Source organism: Centroberyx gerrardi, chromosome 1 (genome assembly GCF_048128805.1).
Source record: "Centroberyx gerrardi isolate f3 chromosome 1, fCenGer3.hap1.cur.20231027, whole genome shotgun sequence".
Lineage (NCBI taxonomy): Eukaryota > Metazoa > Chordata > Actinopteri > Beryciformes > Berycidae > Centroberyx > Centroberyx gerrardi.
Genome location: NC_135997.1, coordinates 23,708,178 through 23,725,904, shown reverse-complemented (window position 1 = coordinate 23,725,904; position 17,727 = coordinate 23,708,178). Strand labels below are relative to the sequence as shown.

General features: G+C 40.3%; 1 protein-coding gene across 3 annotated transcripts; it reads right to left on the bottom strand.

The window, feature by feature from the left end:
- Window positions 1-1,633: 1,633 nt before the first annotated feature.
- On the bottom strand, window positions 1,634-16,313 carry sppl2a (signal peptide peptidase like 2A). Of its 3 annotated transcripts, XM_071911054.2 has the most exons (17): window positions 16,100-16,313; window positions 15,212-15,322; window positions 14,587-14,769; window positions 13,512-13,601; window positions 13,072-13,205; window positions 12,666-12,820; window positions 12,477-12,573; window positions 11,853-11,954; window positions 10,381-10,462; window positions 9,614-9,688; window positions 9,004-9,060; window positions 8,407-8,460; window positions 6,505-6,604; window positions 5,605-5,685; window positions 4,566-4,726; window positions 3,645-3,678; window positions 1,634-2,198 (listed from the first exon to the last, which is right to left on the bottom strand). In XM_071911054.2, exons 1-17 carry the CDS (start codon window positions 16,151-16,153, stop codon window positions 2,158-2,160), a joined length of 1,611 nt encoding a protein of 536 aa, XP_071767155.1. In that variant the 5' UTR covers window positions 16,154-16,313; the 3' UTR covers window positions 1,634-2,157. The 3 variants fall into 3 exon arrangements, with proteins under 3 accessions (XP_071767155.1, XP_071767156.1, XP_071767157.1); XM_071911055.2 differs by lacking the exon at window positions 3,645-3,678; XM_071911056.2 differs by lacking the exon at window positions 8,407-8,460.
- Between the last annotated feature and the right edge of the window lie 1,414 nt (window positions 16,314-17,727).

Below are 17,727 nucleotides of genomic sequence, written 5' to 3'. Positions count from 1 at the left end.
GTCAGCCAGCACACAATCACATGACCGAGGCGGAGCTATGGACCACATGTGCGTTTTGTATTAGTTTGTAATACATACAAACAACTACTAAAAATCCAATTAGTTTGCTCTCTTATTGAAGTAATACACCAAGAGAACTGTGCTTTACAGTGATACAGTGATAGTACAACAGACAGTGATAGGAGAACAGCTAGACATGAGGGGTTTTGCTGTTCTAATGTCATTACAAAGCACCTCGGTGGCATTGCTTTTACGACACACCGTTGTTATTTTAAAGAAGGTTCAATAAATAATAATTAAACAACAGTTAAAAAGTTAATGTTATTCTTCGTCCAAACAGTTCTTGGGTAGTTAAACATATTGCTCAGCGACACAAGTACCGGTATTACAGGTGATTTTCGGTTAGCGTATTAATATTTAAATGAACTGTGATGCGGTTACAGGTGTGTGTTTATGTTGCTATAAGGTAGGCCTGTCTTTACTGACCGCAACCGTCATGTGATTTTATTTATAGGACTGAATGAGTGGAAGATGAAATACAAATGAGTCATTCCAAGAGGGGTGAGTGGTTACTGTCTGGAATGAAAGAAAATAGATTCAGTCTCAAATATTACTATACCCCATCCAGTCTGCTGCTTTCTTCCACAGGCCTGCCATAACAAAAGAGCAGTAGTCCAATAATACATTTTAGAAGGATAAAATACAATTAACTTATCACAACAAAACTATAAGTCCCTATGGGTATATTGTTGGAATAATACAGAAATATTCTGGTGATTTCCATTAGATTGGGTTGGACAAACTCCACTGATAACCTACCAGACCGCTCCTCAGGAAGAGAGGGGCCTAATTCCACTCCATATTTCACTTGGCATTTTAAAAAGTTAGTGAGAGGGAGCAAGGAGAATTTGTATGGTAGGAAATACACTTAAATTTCTGTCAAGGTCCCTTTGCTCTGTATCCAAGGCCCCTCTAGGGCTGCAGAGCGATCATTTATAATAGTTATAATATAATTCCAATACTTGAGAAGCTCGTATAGGCCTTTTAATGAAAGGGCTTACATATATGAAGGGACATTTTCCCTCCCTGAGTCTAAAGCAAATACTGACCTGACCACAAGCCCATTTAGTATATGTTGCCTTACCCCACCCATAACCTTAGTGCACTTCTCTTGTTTGTAACTTGTTAAAGGTTACTCTCTTTCTACCCTTCACTCAAATTCTCTGCCCTTTCTCCAAAAAAAGTGTGATGGCTAGGCTTTTATTCAGAGATGGATGTCATATCAGCCCCATTTTATTTTTAGATTAAAGCTTGGTTCAATCTGGCCTCTAACTACTTCACAGAACATATAATCCCCCATTAGTCATTTTTAAAACCTCACTTTTATAGTTTTTTATAATAGCTTTATGGAGTTGTTTTTTTGCACACAAAACAACAAATCACCACTTCTCTACAAATGTGCAGCAAGATTCAGTGTATTTGGGTATTTTTCCAAACCCGTCAGGCTTGATGGGTGGGACTGTGGTAAAGGTTACTCACAGGATGTGGGGGCAAGTCTGACTGTGGCGATAATGGAGCTTCAATAGGGCATGATACAACGATGCGCATAAAATACAAAAACCTCACAATCAAAACAGAAATAAGTTGTTCATTTAATATAAGGCAATGAAAGAAATCACAATTCAATTATACAAACAGGTTACACAGAAACCCCAAAACAGTTATCAAAAAGTTATCATATTCTGGCTACAAGTCATTAATAACTCGACCCCCACCCCCACCCATAAAATAACTGCCAAGCTAAGTATTATAAAGTGCTTTCTCATTTTGTTGTATGCAATCATCACCAAGGCATTGTGTATAGGCAAAATCATTACAGCTTTCTGAACCTGAACCTAACCGAATTTAACACCCTGCATTTTCAGGCACAAACAAACCTTTCAAACTATTAAAGCATCTCTCTGTCCAATCTACACAGTATTTATTACGGCCACCTGAACACTATAGCCTCCTAGCCACTCATGTCAGTCAAAATGAACCCATCCTGTTCTAAAAATCGTTGTTGATCAATAAAGTACTTTCCCTTGCCTCGCAAATGTTCATACTCAATTGTTAAAAAAAAACTCCAGCAGTTGGTTCCTTGCTCATCAGTGTAAGTCAGCACCTATCTCCTCCTATGGAGCCGTCAGCTCTTCCCTCTAAGGAAAAAAACATAAGACAAGTAGATAAGCAAACAAAAACATTGAAATATTCCTGTTCATTCAATACTAATTACAGACATATACACTGTCTTAGATGGAATTCACACTTATAATGTCTATGTAACAGTGGACGAGCAGGACAATCTACAAACACTTGTGCCAAACAGCAGGCATAACATAACCCAAATTCATTCCACAGCTCTCCCAGGTTAAAGGGTAACTTTGGTATTTTTCAACCTGGACCCTATTTTCCCATCTTTTTGTGTCTAAGTGACTAAAGGGGACAACAATTTTTGAAATTGGTCCAGTATTGAGCGAGATCGCATCGCCGGCAGCCGCGAAACGAGCTGCAATGTAATCCGACGGGGCAAATCGCACCGTCAATGTACGTCCACTAAAAGTGCTTGTTTTTGCCACTGACAGGCTCAGATTGTTATTATACGTGTCTGACAACATTATGGAAAGGAGTCTACAGAGAAATGAAACGTTTTTCTTTACCTTTCGCTTGATCCGGTCTGTGTGTAACCAAGTCTCGCGAGAGTTGAGTTGTTGCAGGAAGTTACACACAGACCGGATCAAGCGAAAGGTAAAGAAAAACGTTTCATTTCTCTGTAGGGTCCTTTCCATAATGTTGTCAGACACTTATAATAATCTGAGCCTGTCAGTGGCAAAAACAAGCACTTTTAGTGGACGTACATTGACGGTGCGATTTGCCCCGTCGGATTACATTGCAGCTCGTTTCGCGGCTGCCGGCTGAAGCGATCTCGCTCAATACTGGACCAATTTCAAAAATTGTTGTCCCCTTTAGTCACTTAGACACAAAAAGATGGGAAAATAGGGTCCAGGTTGAAAAATTCCGAAGTTACCCTTTAACTCTAAGCAACAGCATGCAGAGAGCACTAACATCTTGGTAATTGCATGAAGGATGGAGTCATAAGAGTATTAATTCTGGTTGGTTGGAAAAGACGAATGAGTGGAGAAAGCAGAGAACAACAAAACAGACAGCAAATAAAACAAACTGCAGAAATAAAGAGATGAAGTTAATGGTGAACGGAGCTGGTATTCCAGGGCCATGGCTTTAACTCTGGAGTCCACTTTGGAACGTGACTGAAAAGTTCATCAAGACCGATGGGATGCAGGGCAACTGAATGATTATTTTCAATGGTCTGGCGACGCCTAGTGGTCAATTAACGCCAAACGCTATGTGGAAGACTGCAAGTGGTTTTCGTTTGCACACACTTTACAGTACAACTCAGTTCTCCTGAGTTCTTTTCACCATAACTTTGAATATGGTATTGACCCTGGAAATCAGGAGTTAAAATGTCAACAGAAAAAGACAAGGGCATAAAAGAAGCTGGTGAGAAGAAAAGGCACTGCATTAAGCAACACTGTAGGGACTGCAGGAGAGACGCAGGGGCAGGTCTGGGATGGAGGGAAGCACACCTGGCAGCAAAGGCTCCCTGGATGAGTCCAAGACCTGGTGAAGATGAGTCAGGTCAGAATTTCATATCTCATTCCTGCTCTCTCTCACACACGGACAGACACACACATTCATACACCTACGCAACTACGTCTGAAGAATTTGTATGTTCTGAGATGAGAACACACAAAAAAATCAGGGCGAGAAATTAAGACTGCTGACTGGCTGCTAAATTTCTCTTCTCTTCTAGCTGCAATTTGGAGGTCCTGTTCTAATCTAAAAGCCTAGAGTAATAGGTTAAATACCTAGATTAAACCCAGATAAAACATAGATTATATAATGAAAGTGGCAGGTGAATTTAAGGATTTTCTAGACTGACACAGGCAAAAAAGTTAGTTTCTATCCCTGCTTGAGATTGTTTTTTTTTTGAGTGCAGCTGCCATGTCAGCGTAGTGTAGCTATAATGTTGATTACAGTTGTTGTGTTGAGTACAGGTCAGGTCAGTGTTGAGAATGGTGCTGAGGGGGTTGTTAACATTCCCCACTGAAACCACTGGGTACCTCTAGCAGGGAGTTGAGTGAAAAAGCTATTGGTAACATAGTGTTCAGCTAAAACGGGACATGACATAACATAACTTAAAGCCTAGTCATAACTGTCAAGCAATAAACCTTTCATGAAAAATAACTGCAATGAAGGATTCTATTCCACATCATCTTAGGACGACTTAGAGGCTGAAAAACATCTGATGCACTCGCTGAGGACCATGCGGTGAGTTAAAGACAGCAGCACTAAGGTTTTAGGCTGTTGCAGACAGAAATTGTTTTTTTCGTTAGAAGTTCACAATCACAACTGGGCTCACATCGTTTCCACACATGACTGAACTAAACAAAGCGATGAACTGTGCCTGGATTTTATCCCTGTAACCCCCTTCCTGGTCCTCTCACCTCATAGGTGGTTCCTGCCCAGAACTGCTTCATCTCCCCCCTGCACGCAGCCACCAGGGCGGAGGTTATCAGGGTGAAGGGCACCAGGTAGAGCAGGGCAGGCTGGCCCATCCCAGACAACAGCATCACAGCAAATGTCACTATCATTCCCACCAGGTAAGCTACAGGAAGAGGCACACAGGAGAGGCACACAGGAGACACACACACACACACACACACACACACACACACACACACAGAAGGAAAGAGACAAGTTAAACCTTGCAACACATACTGGTAAACTCATAGAACTTGAATCCAGTGAAGATGTGTGAGTAAACTACTGGAATGAGAATGGGGGGAGAGAACAGGGACACCTAGTGGTCAGCAAAGGGAATGTCTGCATTTACAATAAGCATACTGTCAGTATTATAAAATATTATGAGAGTTTAAGGATCCCTGTGGGGAATTAAGACCTGTGCAGCTGCAAACAGTAGCAGGATATAGCAAGACAAATCGAGTGTTAACAAGACTATAGCAATAGAGGGTCATATAAACATATGCAAACAACAATTTCAACACTAGAATACGTTAGGAAAAATATGAATTAAAAGTACGAAAAGATATGAATTATATCTTTAAGTGGGTGTGCAGCATAGCAGCAGTAAAGTTTATTGAGATGAAGAAAAAAAAGCAAATGAAAAAAATTAACAATATGAGAGTATACCAAAAAGATTATGGAATATGTGCAGCATGAAATAAGTTCTAAAAATATCAATATATATTTAAGGCACTATCCATTGAGCTATACAATACCACCAATATTGTAATATTGGCATGGAACCTGAGCTCACGACAACAGTAAACTGGGTAAGATGTACATTTGGCTCAGTGTTCCCACTAATCAGTTTCTCATCATCAGGATAAAACCCTAGTCAAATGACTCTAAACAGGATATGATGTTTGCATGTGGTGACTCAATATTTGAGTATCTTGAACAATGAGACACGGATGTGCATGTAAATGAACTCGGTAGCGGTGTAGTTGTGCTGTGAGCTACCTATGCAGCTGCTGACGAAGTAGACCTTCTTGGGGCTGTTGATCCACACATCAAACTTGCTGCAGTAGGCCACTAGCAGACCTGTTGGACCAATGAGGAGGCAGAGTGTGAGGTTTTCCATCACGTTAGAATTTAATTTACTCCGTGTCACAGTTCACATGTGCAGCCATTTTGCCTTGCTCTAGTTGGCCATAATTGATTCGGGCTCTCTAAATGCCAAGTGAAAGCCACACACTCTAGTTAGCAAATAGACCTTCACCCTTTCCTCACTCATTGCGATTGGCCAGTGACATCAATTACACACACCCAATACAGCCTGATCTCTCTCTGTATACACATATACAGTATATGCCAGTGCATTACTTTCTTCCATTCTTCTCATCTTTCCACCTTAATAGAGGCATTAGCCAAAACATCAGGACTGCTGAGGTTAAGATGCTGAAATATCAATACAGTTTAGAGACAGTCTATGTGTGTGTGCATCCAACACATCCACACACAAGTTTCATAAACACAAAGTGCTTCACTGGTGAAGGCTACATATGGGTACACTACATTTCTATGAGAGTGCATTCAGTCTGTACCCAAGTATTTACTAAACAATCTGAAAAACTGCCTTTATGCAGTTGAGGAACTGAGGAGGAGCAGGGTTCAACTGTGATATAGTTCAAATGTGTCATGTCCCTTGTTGTGAGGACTTGGACAACAGCTGCCACTGTTGTTTGTATTCAAAATATTTACCAACCAATTAGTCATAAAGCTCAAACTCTGAGAGGAAAACAACCAGAGGAAATAAATCAAATCTTGACCTTGCTGTCAGCGAGGTCTTGCTTGCTATCCTAGTCCGCCTGTGTATTTGAACTGTGGAAGTTAGCATTGACGGTGTAGTATTTAGCTCACCTGGAACAATGATGTCTCCGTAGCCCAGAATGGAGAACTGCATCCCACACAGGTTCTGAGCCCAGGCTGAGAACCGTGGGACACGCATCACGACCGGCAGCTGAGGAGGAGGAAGGACAGGAAGAGTCAACCGAGATCCATTTCTTAACACTTATTTAACCAGGCAGGTGAGTTAAACCCTGACATTTGTATAACGTGACATTTTGAGTCTCAGTCTGTCACTTTTCTTCACCTGCCACATCCAAATTTCTCCTTCAGCCAGTGTTTCCTCAATATGGAGCATTTGAATCTGCTGAATCTCTTGGGCTGCTGCTATAACACGTTTTGCTATTAAGCAAATGGACCATTAGTTCACAGAGGTTTGTTTGAAACGTGCATAACTAAGCCACATTCATTTGTGGGCCCAATTAAACAATATCTCTACCTTAGAATCAGCAGAAAATTGTTCTTTTGAAAGCTACTGTTTATATCAGCACATGAAACTGAATGACAGCTGGGTTTATGCTGCCTGGGTTTCAATTTACTTTCGCTTTGAACGGCAACTCTCGCTGATAAAAATGAAACCTTTTCACTTGCTTAAAATGACATCAAACGACGATATGGCGCACTGTGCTTTGTGTTAAATTCACTCAATCAGGGATAATCTGACAGCAGAGACGCTGAAAACCGCAGTGCTGTTCAGGTGAAAAAGTGCTTCAGCTATCCTAAAACTGTTAACATTCCCTACTGAAACCTATGTGTATCTCTACCTGCATGGTGAAAAACATACAGCTAGCAGTATCCACTCAAGAAGAATAAGATTCAAGAAGAAATGGTAACAATGCCAATGCCGTGTTTTTCAGTTAATTGGAATGTGAATACAGAAACTTTTCCCCCCAACAATGTAACAAGTGCTGGTGATGGAAAAAAGACAGACAATCCCTTGAAGGACAAATCCTTTTTTACAATGATGCAACAACACTAACACACACTCCCAAACTCATTCAGCTTGACTGGAGATAATGCCCATGAAATCCATGCCCATGAAAAGCCCTAAAAACGCTAGCCTCATACAAAGCACATGTTACCTCTGACAAATGACATACACTCAGGAGTATACTGTATGTATATGCAGTTTGTTACAGGCAACATGTAATGTGTGTGAGATACAACAGGCCTGAAGACAGAAAAGACAAACAGTTATCAAGTTGCCAAAGTAGAAATGGTCCTTCTAAATAAAATGAAACACAATCAAAACACTACATCCCACAAGCTCTCAAACACATGTAAGAAACAGGAGAAAGGTTATGAGCTCCCTCCTGATAATCATGTGAGAGTCTAAGTACTTGGACTGTTTCTTTCCCTTGCTTCAGTGCCTGTTGTCACATGGCTATCAGGGGAGGTTGATACCCATATCAGAGAAAAAGAAAACTACAGTAAACACTATAGATACACACACGACAACAAACAACAACAAAAACAAGAAAAAAACGCTAGTGGGGTACACACCTGTCCCCTACTCGTAGATTAGTTTGTTTCCCATTCAAAGCATGCATTTTTTAATGCTCAGTCAGTCTAATCTAAACACCTATTTGGCATTTTTATTAGTCTGTCAACTGTATTTTGTGTCAATTTTTAGGAGTTTTATTATGTCTGCTGTCAACCGACTATAACATGTTCAGAATGAACCAATTATTAAGACAAACTGGCAGCGCTGCAAGTGTCTAGATCTGTGTGTATCTATATAGGATAAAAGACAAAAGAAAAGTACATCACAAAACTTTCCCTCGTCATTTTTCAAGTTGGAGGTAGTTCCTCCTCCTGAGAATCTTTCTAACCCCAACGCCTCTTCAGCCCCCCAGCCCTCCCCACCCGCCCGAGGATGTACAAAATGGAGTGGATGGGTAACAAGGTAGGCCTTACTTTCTCAGAGGGAGCCTGGGGTTCGGCGGGGACCTCCACCATGTTACCTTGCGTCTACGACAGAGCCCACCCAACCCCAACGCACAGTTAGTCAATCGGTCTATCAGTCAGCTCAGGGAATCAACAGCAAATACTACACAGCAGTCCAGATCAGCCAGGTTGTTAATAAAGCCAGTGCAAACTTGACGGGGAATTACACCAAAATCAGCTTTTAGGTTGTTATTCTGCAAAAACAGACAATTTTCCAGTACTTTCCAAGAAACCAAGGTTGTTTTTTGATGACTAAAGATAAAGGAAAATGCAATCCTAAAATAGTATCAAATTACAAGACCTGTGGTGGTTCAAAGAAAACTTGGGAATCATATTACCCAACAAATATAAAACGTCTAGTTTCACTTCTTCATAATTCTAAACGTTAAATGTAGGTACAGGAAAGTGACTGTTGAGTTTATTAAACAATCCCAACTGAAAGGTCATGGAGACAGTTTAAAAATGAACTTGGGAAAACACCCACTTTTACAGAATATCAATGTAAGAGACAATGTTGGTGGAGTTCCCCTTTAACACAGGAAGCAATGCAGGGGAGTGACGACTTACCTTCTCTCCAGATGCATCAGGGCCCAAGGCAACCTGCACCATGATGCTCACTCCATTCTGTGAGAGAGAGAGAGAGAGAGAGAGAGAGAGAGGAGAGAGAGAGAGAGAGAGAAAGCGAGAGAGAGAAAGAGAAAGTGAGAGCATGCAGTGCATTCATATCATATATCCTACAGTCTATAAAACCACCATACATCCTTCTGCAGCACCAGAATAGAGAAATTGAACTGTGAAATACATGAAGATAACACTGTTGCATGTAGCATATACAATGCATATAGGTTTTAATCTGTAGTTGTTGTGTACATTGCCATTTGTATATCATACTTTTTGCACCAATGTTTTTAATATTATATACAACGTCATTACATTTCCATTACATGCTTTTGTTTATCTCTGTATGTCACCTGGCTGCAAAATGACTTTAAAATTTGGGATACAAAGGAATTGAAAAGGAGGAAATATTGTTGGGAAAAGGCAGGAAAACAGTAATCTTCTTTTTAACATTGAGAGTCGAGTGTGTGAAACCCCCAACCTTCTGCCCCGGTAATCTTAGGGGGTAAAGACAATACAGAATATCGCTGATTCTGTTATGGATTAGAGCATTTCATACCTTGGTGAAGAAAGGAGTGATGAAAACAAAGAAGACGTCGTACACAAGCAGGAGGCTCAGCAGAATCACACAAATCTGTGAGGCAATGGAGAAAGGCACAGGTTATACGAGTGAGTTATATCAGCAGTAGTAGATTACAGACCTAAGAAAAAAAATGTATATGGCTTCAAATATTTTAATTGACAAGGGTTTTATCAGAATCGCTTTAACTGCCATGACAGTAAATGTACAGGGATTTGTCTTGGTGATGCAAGGACAACCGGACTAAGGATGGGGACAGTGCAAGACATAATATGGGCAGTAGAAAATAAATATAGAAATTATATGAAAATAATTTACACTAAAATAAATGTAACACACTACAAGCATTCCTCATGTTTTACATATTCAGACACTCTTTAGTCAAAGTCTAGTGCATTAGAGTGGGGTTTTAGCATTAAGCTGACACTCTTATCCAGAGCAACTTAGAATGAGATTCCGCAATAGTAAAATCTAATCTAATCCCTAGATCACCAACATTGTAACCAGTACAAAGTAGAAGGGTCAGAGCCAAAGTACCCTGACAATAGATGTACAAGTAACAAAATATTCCTGTGATCTTGTGAATGACAATGGATCAAGTTCTGTGATAGGATATAAGAGCTGAGGATATTTTTCTTTCACTTCAGCAATAAAGCATGTTGGAGCAAGAGGGAGAAGATGGGAGGAAGACATGGGGGGAGAGGGGGAGAGGAATTGTGAAGCATCAGGTGTCAGTTTAAAGGTACCTTGAAATTGGACAGTGAGATGGTCTTCATGAAGTTGAGGCAGAAGGCAATGCCGAGGAGGTCCTGCAAGATCCAGATCCATCTACAAGTACAAAACAAAAACAATCTCAGTATATCAGGACCACAATCGAAAAAAAAAAACGAACAAACCTCATTGTGTAGGCTCGATAATTTTTAGATCAGTACTTGAGATTGTTTTTAAACTGGAGCATCATCTGATCTGATCATCCTGCCATTATCAAATAAATTCAAGCTAGTATTTTAGTATTAATTAATTATATAAATGTGTAATAAGAATGTATTTGTACTATATACAGTAAGGAGGATATAGGAAGGAGGTGCAACAAGTCTCCCACATGATCAGTAATAATGTTTTGCTAAAGGAAACCTTCTGCTGATAAACATGAGACAAAGCCTAGAGCTGAATCACTGAGAATCAATATGAAACGAACTCTGCATGCTCAGTGAATATTTATTTGAGGTTTTACATCCACAAAGTCCACAAAATCCACCTCCTATTCACTGTCTGTAGAGCAGCTTGAGGATTTGCCTCTTAATGTCATCAGCAGGAGACTCTTGCCTCCCATGTTTGTAGCTTTGGGAAAGACTTCATATTCACAAACACAGACTAAATTGTCTGAATAGGTTCATAAGAGGATAAACAAGTTCTGTCTACGCTGCACTGACCGACCTCTATGAATAACAAGAGGAAACTGAGCTGCCTAAAGTCCAATGGCCGCCATAATCACCATGATATATTAAACATAACCAGCAATGCACATGAGGTCATTAATTAAGCTAATGAATGCATTAATTAGCAAATATCTCTATGTCAACATACATACTTCACATAACAAGTGGTATTAATATCAACTCCATATCTTACAGCATTGAGGAGTTATAGTAGCTTCAAGAAAATCTGTTTTTCCTCATTAATATGCAAATTTATGCAGCAGGGTACTCCAAAATCTAATCAGGTCATTGACTCTATAAGGGGAACCTGTGGTGTAAGAATGAAGTTTCTATCATGTATTGTTCTTGAGTTATTGTGTTCACAAGAATGTGCCTAAACACACACAGACAGACAGACGGCACCATCAGGACATACTGTCCCAAATAGCATGTACCATGGTGGCAGGACATGAAAATACCACACAAATACTTTTCTTGGTAAGTTGGGTTCTCAGCTGGCTACCTACATTTTTCATTTTCACAAATAGACACCCAAGCAGTCGGTTGGCAGTGCTGAACTGGGTGTTGCAACAGCAAAAGCACCGCTGTGGTCTGGGTGTTTAAAACACTCCAGACAGTTTTCACCAAGCAACACTTCCTGTTCTGCCACCCACGCCATTCCCCTGTGTGGGGGGGTGCTGGCATGTGAGTGCCAAACAGAAAGATGATGCTTGTGTGTGTGTGTGTGTGTGTGTGTGTGTGTGTGTGTGTGTGTGTGTGTGTGTTTGCCCAGACAGTACCTGTCTTCATTCCTGTAGACTCCCCAGACCACAGCTACGGCAATGCACACTGCAGCCAGTATGAGAGACCTCACAGAGAAGGTACAATTTCGGATAGAGAAACTAGAGAAAGACACAGACACAGACACAAACACACACACAAAAAGAGTTTAGGTTTGCCTACCACAGTGTGATTCAGAGATAGACATGGTAAGTTGGGAGTTAGAAGACAGCAGTTCACAAACTTGAGTCACATCTTCCACAATTCTCAATGTAACCATAATGGCTGTCTTGTTTGGCTGGGAAACAGACACAGCTATTTACAGAGCAACTTCGGGTCAGGGAGAGAAGACAACAAAAGTTTAGCCATATCCATTTTCAAAGTAACCAAGCACACAGGAAAAAGGGTTCAGAATAAAATGTGTTACAGAAAGATGTTTACTAATGCAGCTGTTCATCAGGTGGCACTGACAAAGATCTATTCAGGTTGAAATGTTAATGTTCATTAATGCTCTAATGAATTTTTGTAGAACGATAACACCGTGAGTGGGTCTAATATGACCATCTGCTATTTTATATTGGCCCTGCACTTATGACAAAGATATATGTGGGTAGAACTATGTTTTTAAAGAGTTGTGCTCACACCTCACAGTGCCACACCCCAACTTGTCCATCACTGCGTCCAGACAGCTAAACAGCGCTGTGGCGGAGGCTAGGCAGAATATGGCGATAATGATGTACACTGGGGGAAAAAGGGACACAAACACATCAAGAAAAACACCGGAAATGATTACTCCTTTAGAATATCTGAGAGCAGTTTTTGGTCCCACTCACCAAGGACATTGTAGAAGAAGTACATGAGGACTAGCATCCCACACATCAGGGCTACAAAGATAACCACTTTGAGAGGAGAGTAAAGGGAAATGTCTCCGCTGTCTGCTTTGCTTTCACCCTTTCCTCCGCCCGCCGCACCACTGCTCAACTGGTCTCTGCCAGAAAGAGAAAAACATGAAATCTATTTGCTTTTTTTTATGCGTTTCATGCCCAGTGTTTGTGAAACTGATGGAAAGCCCACACTCATCCACTATGCTGACATATGTCTAGTGTATCCGCACATATTCTTGGGATTATTTGTGGGTGATACAAGAAGCAGTGTTGTTATAGTGTTAGTTTGGAGAAGTCATTGTAAACAGGGAGTTAAGCTGAGTCCTCTAACATATGTGCAACTGCAATATTTCACCTCTCACACGCCCCGCTCCAGTAGCCTCCCAAGGCAACCGTGCAAATGGAAATCAGTAGCATGACTATGATGCTTGGATCAATCTTGGAGTGAGGCGGAGCATACAGCTTCCCTTGCATTCCTTCACCAAACACCTGCGGACACAAACATACATTATAAACATTTAAAACAAACAATCAACATGTTGTGACACAGAAAGCAACAGAGAGCGTTACAACCATGACTTGAGATTAAGAATTTATCTTGTTCAGTGCCTTGTTAAAAAGACACATGAGCACTGTAGATGCAACATGTAGAAGCCACTCTTCAAACATATGCCATCTGGTGGATGTATTTATCCAAAGCAGTGGCAGTGGCATGACCATGCTCTGCTGAACTACACTGGAACACATTCAGTAGTATCATCCGCACCAAAGGAGGTAAAGAAACAGCTGACTGACCTGCTGTGCATCCAGGAAGTCCCTGTACCTCATGAGAGCCAGGGGAATGTGGACCTTGGCATACTCTGACTCATTGGCTGTTGGAGTGATCTGAGGAACCAGGTGAAGAAAACCTAGGTTAGACCTGAAAAACTACATATTTAGCCTGTGGTGTAGCTGCTGTCATTTACATGCATGGCACTTTCCATGGGCACCATTTGGGTACTAATATTGGTATAGCTAACTTGCTTGCCATGCTACCAGTTTCTCTTAATACCTGTTAGCTTTACAAAGTCATAAATTCTTACCATTTTACAGCCTATGGGCAGCAAAGGCAAACAAATAAGTGAAAGCTGACACTGCGAACATCCTGATAGAAATAGATAATTACCTCCACCAACGGAGTTGGACGGGGTTTATGTTTTTACCCTGTTCCATCTGTACAATTTTCCAAAACTTGGTCCAGTGGTAGAAGGGAGGCCCTAATGGCCACTGAACAGATATAGAGCTGATTGACCATGTGGTGTTGTGATAATCAGTGAAAATAAAATGCTTAAAAGTGGATAGAAATTGAATAGGTATATGATCTCATGTCCCATTTCAGGTCCAGTCAAGAAAATGTGTGCCTCTCCTGATGTGAAACAAGTTGGTAATGGGGCATGGAAGAAATTATTAACTTTTGGTGAAAATCCGACATGTGGAACTGGCATATCTTGACAACTGTATAGCGTTGGCGGAAGTATACGCTCTACTGAGTGACATCTAGTTAGATTTCGTTTCCTTGCAAAATCTATATTTGGAAGGGAATTTCCAAATCTACTCTGCTGGAGAGGCATTTCCTCCACCCCAGCCGCCTCACTTCTCTCTGTGTCTCTATCATGTTAGATCAGTGCAAATTGATCAATACTCTATAATTAGGGTTGCGATCAGGGCAACACAAAAAAGCAGGACATAATGGGTATAGGAAAGTGGTAAACTGTAATGAATCCGAGTTGTGTATCCAAAAACCTGAGATCCTGAAGGAAAAAAAACTGTAAAATCACATTCCTGCATGCTGAATCCATAAACACAGTAAAGATAAATGTAGATGTCCTACCAAAGTTTTGTTGCTGGCAATGAGCAAAGCTGTAGCCCCAAGTCCCTGAGCAACCAGAGCTTTCTGGCTGAAGTCACAGTCCCCTCTCATCACCACCAGCGCTTTGCCCCTGACCACCTCAGGGCTCACCCCAGAGGTGTCACACAGCACAGTGGATGTCAGATTCACCAGCGGATACTGCGCCTGGAAAAGTAAAGAGACAAAAGTGGGCGATTTAAAAATGTAACAATTAGGGGTTTTCCTTAGTTTTCTTCCTTAGTGTCACCTCATTACCCCCCCTATAAGTTCCACCTTCATTCATCAATTCTTTTGGTTTACATATTAATCAGGGTGGCACATCTTCAACCAACAGGCTGTACATTTTGGCTGTGGGTGGCAATGATCCACACTTCCCCATAGGGATTATTAAAGTTCATCTAAAGTTTGTCTACTCCATCTGCCACTTTCTGACGTCTGGAGGTTCTTTTCTATCCTAAAAATCATATATGGGCCGGTAAAACAGTGCAAGTGGCTGAAGAATATGGGGATCCATTAGTTTAGGGTTAGTTTCCTGCCCTGATATTGATTAGCTGATGTAGTATGGCGACTGTGAAAGCTTATCCAAAGGCTTAATGGAACAACTTACAGCAGCGTCGAGAGTCTCTGACAGGGGGGTCCAGGAGCGATTGTGAACAATGCAGTACTCCATACTTGTACTTCCATTTGAAATGTGCAAGATTGCCTCTTGGCAGTTTATCTGTTGGAAGACAAATATCATTTTGTAAAGGTCAACATAAAATGGAGTGTTTGAGTAAACACTTGAACCTAACCCAACCTAGTGGGATCAAAGTGGAAGTATCAGACTACATGAGTGCTAAGTGCGTGAACAAGAGCTGATGCTGGGAAGCTGGTATGGCAGATAAGAAATTACTTGTCACACATTTCAAGTCGTTTGAAGCCACGAAGATGACATAATTGAAGTTTCCAGTAGACTTTCGTTGTCCCTGATTAGCTGTTTTTTATTTTTTAGCTACACACATGTACTAAGTGAATAATATACTTGATTTCATGTTTTACAGCAAAACAATGTCATCCATAAACGAAAAATCTAGCAAGCAGTTGTATCCTGTCATAGAAATGTAAGACTTGTGAAAATTATGTGATAAAAATCGATCATTCTTTTCGTTTGTTTCACTTGAAATTAATAAACTTGTATCACTCCTACACCGCAGACATTTCATTGTCGGTTACCATATAAACTAGTTAGATTTGAAACAGAACAGTTGAACGCTGACGTCAATGGTGTTTTCAGTTTGGCAGCTTGTATCTACCGTCTTCCCCATATAATATGGCATGTTATGTAAAACTACTTTACCCTAACGTTTCAACTGACTACCCGTACTCAAAGCCGTGGGTACAACATAAAAAAAAAAATCACAGCAGCCATAACATGTTTGTCGATTTAAAGTCTAGCTATTAGGCCTGCCGTTTGCAAACGTCGACCGAGTTTTACTTATTTCCTCTTTCAACTTACCTTCGATGCCAAGAAAATGACTGATAAAATGATGATCATGACAGCTTTTGCCATATTGGTAACATTCGTTTTTTAACCGATTCGCGCAGCATCAACATTAATTCACGTATATATGGCACGCAAACTCGTTTAAATCGCCTCGTTGATTAACTACGTTACTCATATCTTCATTATTGTTGTTTAGCTAGCGGGATAGCAGCTGCTTGGCTACTTCCTGTATTGGCACATGACGTCATGGTGACATGCTGACCCACTGCTTTCTGTTTCACCTACCGGCGTCAGTTATTAACCTTTAGTGGCGTGTTTGTAATTGTGTGATTGTGATCAAGTTGTATACACAAAGTGTTGAGAACTTGTTGATATTGTTGTTGTATGTATACTTGTTGTAATAAAATAGTAAAAAATAAAATAAAATAAAATACAAAATAAAAAAAACTACCGGCGTCAAGGGAGGTTGGAATCACACCGAGAGATTACATTATTTTGGCTCTATATTAATAAAGATGTTATTTGTCAGTGTTATTTGTTATTTGTCAGTGTAATTTACTGCTGGTCAAATCCTTCATGCACAAAGCCGTTTTTAAGACCAAACCTCCTATCCTCTTGAGGCCACTGTAAAGTTAGTTTTATTTTCTTCTCCCTCATTAGGTTTTTATTTATTTACTTGTGTAATTAACTTAAATTTAGAATTGACATGTATTTTTTGCGTCAAACCCAATGACTGTAAAAAAAAATAAAAAAATAAAACCGCCCACAATAAAACATACTTCCGGTCAAAACCTTCAAAATAAAAACCATATTGACGAGCATACTGTAGGCTATATGTTGCAACGTGTATTAATACAAAATACAATGTGAAAACAAAAAATATATTTATGGAAGAATTAAAAGGTAAATCCGCAAGGACTCAATCACAAAACTTACACCAGACAACTCTGAAGGCTGTCCTACCTTTAGTGGTGTCACCATCAGGTCACTCTCTAGGGGTTGTGAGAAAGAAATATACATATTCAGTATGTCTTGTATATCATTGAGTCCTGCTGGCTTTGACAGACTACTGGAGGCCCCATTATATAGCAAGTTGGAAAACTTGCACAGCAGACATCAATCCAAATTTCCTGGTATGTGGTTGGTTTTTGAATCATTCTTTGTGCATTTTTTGCTGTCCTCAATATACAGCAACCATGCTGGCCTTGACTCTGGCTATTGGCTGCATTATACAGCCAGTAGAAATAATTGTGTCACAGCAATAGGCGTAAAATGACCTTTAAAGACAATATTTATAATAAATAAATAATTAATTAGTTTTTGGGTCATCAAATATTAGTTGATTGAGCCAAGTTGCCTTTTAACAAGGACAAAGGAAATGCTGTTTGCCACGATACCACCCATGCCAAGCTCTTTTTCCTAATTTCCAATTTTCCATTTGGCAGACGCTTTTATCCAAAACGACATACACATGAGATTTTAATGTTGTAATGTTATCTATGTTACTTCACTCCATTTTGAATCTAGAGGGTCCTCTTAATATTCTCTTATGTTTTCTGTTGTTCTGTACACACCAATAGTGCTATCCATACTAACACAGAGTTGTTATACGTTGCTGGGACGTCACATGCAACATTGTA